This window comes from Pseudophryne corroboree, chromosome 5 (assembly GCF_028390025.1).
Source record: "Pseudophryne corroboree isolate aPseCor3 chromosome 5, aPseCor3.hap2, whole genome shotgun sequence".
NCBI classification, from domain to species: domain Eukaryota; kingdom Metazoa; phylum Chordata; class Amphibia; order Anura; family Myobatrachidae; genus Pseudophryne; species Pseudophryne corroboree.
Genome location: NC_086448.1, coordinates 154,181,328 through 154,188,020, shown reverse-complemented (window position 1 = coordinate 154,188,020; position 6,693 = coordinate 154,181,328). Strand labels below are relative to the sequence as shown.

At 43.2% G+C, this 6,693-nt stretch overlaps 1 protein-coding gene across 1 annotated transcript; it reads left to right on the top strand.

Moving 5' to 3' along the window:
* Window positions 1-4,479: 4,479 nt before the first annotated feature.
* LOC134929576 (uncharacterized) lies at window positions 4,480-6,047 on the top strand. The gene is made up of 4 exons (XM_063925167.1): window positions 4,480-4,907; window positions 5,494-5,553; window positions 5,629-5,838; window positions 5,968-6,047. Exons 1-4 carry the CDS (start codon window positions 4,559-4,561, stop codon window positions 6,045-6,047), a joined length of 699 nt encoding a protein of 232 aa, XP_063781237.1. The 5' UTR covers window positions 4,480-4,558.
* Window positions 6,048-6,693: the final 646 nt, after the last annotated feature.

Genomic DNA, 6,693 nt, shown 5'->3' with positions numbered 1-6,693 from the left:
CCCCTTTAAAGTATAATATCCAGGAAACAGGAGTGAGTTACCCAGTTCATAGATTAGCAAGCCGTGCAGTTCCTGTTGGTAGAGGGTACTTGCCACAGTGTTGCAGGTGGACAGCGGTTCGGGAATATAGATGTCCTCCAATAAGCAGAGCTGGTCCGGTTTATTGAGGTCCGCAGTAGGTGTCTGTAAGGGGAATCAAGTGCGTTTCAGTGTGGAAGTACCCACATCTTCCTCAGGAGCTATTTAAGTCTATGTATCTTTTACTGACTCTTACAAGTGCCCTTAATTCTCAGTCTTACTTTTAACGACATACAGTAAGATCCCAACATATGAGTAAAAATATTGGTATACTGTTGGACATTTAAAAGATGTACACCTGAAAACTGGATGAATAACATAAAGCTTCAATAGCCATTGGTATCAAAATACCCACGTTTAATACTATTTGGAATAGCACAATGCGGGTAAAAGGGGGTGACAATGGAACATACTTTATTCTACCACATTATTTTTTTATATTTGATTTTCCTGCACTACAATTACATATTCATATTAGCACATTCTTTTCAAATCACACTACATCTAAGTTACATCCACTCGTTTTCTCTCACCAACTTTTACAATATTTTAAGCAAATTAATGAAACTATATAATAGCAGCTGTACCTCAAGGAAAGAGACTGAAGTTGATTATTACATTATTTTCAGGAATTCCTGTATCTCAATGAACGTTCTTTTAAAATGAATGTTAGTTAATGTTAAAATTAAATTAAAATTAAATTAAATGAAAATTAAATTAAGTTAAATTAAAATTAATGTTAGTTTAGGTTCCCTGTCCATTATATAAGGAAGGACACCTCAAGGGGTTGCAGGCTCCTAAGGTCTCATTAATTCATTAGCCAGACCCATATAGCACAGGAGGTTTTGGAGAAGCCCCACTTTTTTTTCTAGGACTTGTATAGTAAGCTTGAGGGGCTAGGCTGTCACCTTATTGCTTTGCCCCCCTGCCTTAATAGAGACAGCAGCCCTGACAGCTATCAATATAATACATACCACCTTGTGGTTTATTTTCTACATTTCCTCCTCCCGAAACAAAAGTCCAGAAAAGGTATATTTCAACGTGAATCACCAATTTTCAAAGAGTAGACAGTGACCTCTTGTGGCCATAGTCTATACTGTCATTCAGGATAGGCATATTTGTTTAATCTCCTCAGTTTTTAATAATGTATGACATGGTGAATCTGCTCAACTCAAAGGATGATTGTTTCCTAATTACATGTATTTCCTCAGTTACAAAGTGCAAAGACTTCTACCAAGGTCCTATTACATTTACCCAAATATGTCTTTTCTGCATCTCAGCCGGCTCCTACGGAAGGGGCTGCGTTGTTTTGAATCCAAGATGGCCAATATAAAACCGCTCTGAGATTTATGTTCATGCTTTTGCTGGGGCCATGAGTGTACTCTGTGCCACCTGTCTGGATGATTAAATGAATGAAGAGTACCTATAAATGAAAATGGGAAAAAATGTTAGGGGCATATAGAGGGTAAGTACTGTAAACTGAATAGTGATGTCAAGGAATGCCATTGCAAATTATTATGGCATGGATGGATCCACGAATAGTATCTACTATCTAGTCTAGAGACCAATAGCCCAATTTGGGGTTAGAAAGACTACACAATATTCTTGGTCCAAAATATTTGTCATTGATGATTGCATCTGTAGGTTGACAGGCAAATTCAAATAACAATTAAACCGATTTGGCATGGCTTTTCTTATGCATGAGTTATGATAACCTAATATATGATTTTTTCTTTTATTAGTCATCAGGGCTTATAAAAACACATACAACTTTTTTTAAACTGTAAGATTAAAGAAGGTATACATGTATCCACTTGAGTGGACAATTTCCAACTGCAACATAAAAAAATATTGTGGAACTGTATTTTAACCATGAAAGTATATATATACATTCTACGTCCACAGAAAGCAGCAGGCACAGCACTATATATATATTAACTCCCGTATTCTCTCACACCCTCATTTTAACATTACTGAGTTCTAAACTTTTGGTGCTAAAAGTTATTCCCCAGGGAAGCCATAATCAGACAGGAAATCCATACAGTTCCCGCTTCTTGGATATTACAGTTAGTATTACTTTGATAAAATTATGTGCATTGACTTGTGGGTCAGAGGTTATTGGGCCTAATGCAAGGTTGATTGCAAAACAACATTTTCCTCTAATGGGCAAAACCATGTGCACTGCAGGTTGGGCAGATATAACATGTGCAGAGAGAGTTAGATTTGGGTGGGGTGTGTTCAAACTGAAATCTAAATTGCAGTGTAAAAATAAAGCAGCCAGTATTTACCCTCCATAGAAACAATATAACCAACGCAAATCTAACTCCCTCTGCACATGTTATATCTGCCCCACCTGCAGTGCACATGGCTTTGCCCATCAGAAGCAGGGCTGTTTCTAGCCAATTTGGCTCCCAGTGCGAGATTTCAAAATGCGCCCCCCCCCCCCCCCATTGACATTAAAAAAATGCCCCCCCCCCCCCTAGATATATAAAAAAAAAACATGGGCGTGGTCTCATTAAAATGGGCGTGGACTCATCTGATCTCATCACGGCCACCAAAGGGGGGGGGGAAAGTCCACATTTTACACATTACGCAGGCAAGAGTCCCCATTTTACACATTGCGGCAGGCACGAGTCCCCATTTTACACATTACAGCAGGCAAGAGTCCCCATTTTACACATTACGGCAGGCAAGAGTCCCCATTTTGCACAGTACGGCAGGCAAGAGTCCCCATTTTGCACAGTACGGCTGGCAAGTGTCCCCAATTTACACAGTACGGCAGGCAAGTGTCCCCAATTTACACAGTGCAGTAGGCAAGTGTCCCCAATTTACACAGTGCAGCAGGCAAGTGTCCCCAATTTACACAGTACGGCAGGTAAGTGTCAAGTGGGGTGGAAGGAAGAGAGAGAGAGACACAACTTACATATGAAGGACCTTTCCGCTCTTCGGGTCGGCCGCCTCTCCTTCCGCGCGCCTCCTCCTTCCAGCTTCCTCGCGCCACCTCCTTCCAGCCCTCCTCCGTCTTCCCGAGTACTCCTGCTCGGGGGGCGGAGTTTCGCGGAATGACGCGATTGCATCGTGATGTCACGACGCAGCCGCGTCGTTCCGCGAAACTCCGCCCCCCCCGAGCAGGAGTACTCGGGAAGACGGAGGACAGGGAAACAGGGACCAGCAAAGTGCCGCGGCGGGCGCCCCGTGCGGTTGCACGGCTCGCCCGCCGCAAGGAAACGCCACTGATTAGAAGAAAATGTTGTTTTGCAATCAACCTTGAATTAGGCCCATTATGCGCATTGCCTACAAGTTATGTTGTAAAGCAGCACATTTATTTTCCTTCAGCGCCAGCTCTGGGACCACTGAATACAATATGAATAAAAGCACGCCTTTGAAAATATCTGCTTTGTTAGAAAAGTAAAGATAGATGTCATTAACCGGTAAACATGGGGGTATATTTACTAACATTCGTAATTCTCCCGATTTGGTGGGAGAATAATCACGAATGACATCGAAAGTGTAAAACTGCAACTTTTTGAATTTATTACGACTAATTTACTAAGCTGTCGTATTCTGCATTTTCGTGTTTTCCGATGTCGATGTCATTCGTGATTTTCTGGTGTGTAATGCGGCCGATTTGGTAGTTTTGCGGCCGTGTTTTCGTGTTTTTTTTACGAATGCGTCACATGTTTGTTACGGCAGTGTTTGTCCGTGCACGGCCGCGTTTTTTTCCTAAGTTTCGTTTTTGTCACTCGTCCGTGATTGGTTGTATTCGTGATGGAGGAGTGTCTGTGCACATTACTATAAAAACGCCCCAAACACACCGCACCTCGTGGGTTTAGCTAGTGGAGAGGAGAGAGGAAGGTGTATTTGGAGTTGGTGAGTTTGGTGGAGTTTTTGGTGGTTTTTGTGAGGAGTTTAGCGATTGTTGAGTGCTGTACTGTGTGTGTAAGTAGTCTTGTCATACTTGTTGTGGTGTTTTTTCAAAGTTTGTTAATTTTTTTGTCCTTGTTTTTTTTTCCAAGTCTATTGTCATTGTTTGTGAGTGAGTGAGTGAGTGAGTGAGTGAGTGAGTGAGTGAGTGAGTGAGTGTGTGTGTGTGTGTGTGTGTGTGTGTGTGTGTTGGCTGTGTGGTGTGTAGCGGTAGTGGAGGAGTGTGTTTTCTGTTTTGATTTTTCTGTGTTTTGTGTAGTTTGTCCTGGTTATGTCTGACTCAGAGGTCAGTGTGGTGGAGGAGGTTAGTGAGAGGGAGGAGGTGAGTGAGGTGGAGGAGGTCAGTCTGGTGGAGGAGGTTAGTGAGAGGGAGGAGGTGAGTGAGGTGGAGGAGGTGAGTGAGGTGGAGGGGGTTAGTGAGAGGGAGGAGGTTAGTGAGGAGGAGGAGGGGGTGCCTGTTGCTGCGTCCTCCAGTGATAGCGATGGTGCTGTGGCTCCGCAGCCACGCACCACTACCAAGACTGGGCGCAATGTAAAGTTCAGCTATGCTGAAAACATGGCGTTGGTGCGGGAGCTGATGAGGCATCATCGCCAATTGTTTGGGCAGGATGCTGCCAAGGTGTCCTCCCGCAGGAAGTCTGTCCTGTGGGGGAAAGTTATCCAGGCAGTTAATAGTGAGGGTGTGGTGAGGCGGACTGAGGACACGTGTCGCAAAAGGTTTTACGACATCAAGCGCCGTGTCAAGGCCAAGATGGCCAAGGAGGCAAAATCAGCCCGCCAAACCGGGGGTGGCCCCCCTTTCCGGGCCACGTATCGTGATTGGGAGGAGCCTGTGCGGGCACTGATTCCTGCAGAAGTGGTGTCTGCAACTCATGTCCGGGATTCGGACCGTCCAAGGCAGGATGGTGAGTTTTTTATTTATATTTTAATTTTAAACATTCAAAACTGATCATGCTGCAAAATGTAAATGTTTTTTTTAAGTATGCATACATTGTGTTGGTCATGTCGTGCAGGCCTGTGCACCCTTAAGCTGTAATTGTGTTTTTAAACTACATTTCACATCATGCCTTGGCTGAGTTTTTAGATTAGTGAATGTTAAATAAGGTGCAGTGCATGCTGGTATGTGTAGTTCCAATACTTAATCTGAGATATTGCTTGTCCATAGCTGTTGTATCTAATTGCAGTTTTTTTGGATTTGTTCGTGTGTTTTGAATTCTTTTGCATATCTACATTTTTTTATGATGTTTGGGTCAATTAGCAATTAATCAATCTCTGCAATATATTGCACACAATTCCTCAATGTTTCTGGATTATTTAGTGCAACACCATGTTCATTTTTAAATATACACCAAATTAAGTAATCCAGATTAGTTTAAGCAGAAATTAGTTTACTTTACATTACGTACAAAATGGTTACAGTACACTAAGGTTTTGCAGTTAACAATGTGTTTTCCAAGTATGGTCATAATGTTTTTTTCACTTTTTCAACAGTACGCCAGACCAGCGCTCCAGACAGGCCACTGCCAACTGATGTGGGTGCTGGGATTGCAGGTAAGAATTCACTGTAGTCACATATTCTGCAAACACATAGAAGTACAAAATATTAATGTTTATCTATTCACATAGGTTCTTCTTCTGCAAGCCGCCCTCTAAGGCGCCCATCACAGGGCTCTGTAAACTTACCCAGGAGGCCAAGTAAGACGCGCCGTGTGGATTTGGAATCAGCGGATCCATCTTCCCCACCCAGGCGGCGCATCTCCGCAGTCTTGTCCCAGCCACCACAGGCACTATTGGCTAGTCCCCAAAGTGATGAGCCCCGATCACCTCAGTTATCTGGTGAGTAAAAACATACAATAAACACATTCAAAAATTTTGACACACTACATTTACTATGATGTGAGTTGTAGTTGAGATGACATGTTTGCCATAACAACCAATATGATTTCACGTATTAACTTCTTGAAGGTGCAAATGCAAAAATTAACAAAGTCTTATTGTTTGCTATGGCCAACATCACATTTAAAAATGACCACCCATTTTACTAAATTTAGTCCACACACGTGCACAGAAAAAGAAGAGCAACTTACTCACCGAACTAAATCCACCACCACCCCCTCCACACCATTATAGTGTTCACACACCTCCCCTGTCCTGGATGTAGACTGCTTACTTGATCCGCTCCTCTGGACCATCCAGGTGAGCAGTCTATATCCTGTACAGGGGAGGTGAGAGAACACTATAATGCTGTGGAGGGGAGGTAGTTAGGTGTGGAACCCGCCAGTCAGTCTATTTGCACGCCTGTGATGGGACATATGTTTTTCAAAACAAAAGATTACTCGTTTAGAAATACACAACTCAAATATAAAAATGTCCGGAGTATTATTAAGTTTGAAATGTTTAGGACTACCAAATATATTAAATGTAAACTAAACAGTGCATGTTGGCCACCCCATACAGAACGAACCTTCATGCCCGACGTTGACCAGCAGGAACCAGACCAACAGGCCACCTATACACTGCACCTAACACCCGTTGTTCCGACCCAGGCAACCCAGCCGCAGGATATCCCCCAACCCTCCATTAGTCCACAACTGCTCCAAGCTCCACCCCAGCAACAAATGTCCGCTGACTTTTGGTCCAGTTTGGCAACCCAACAGAGCCAAAACACTGCCTGCCTGAACGCCCACACCC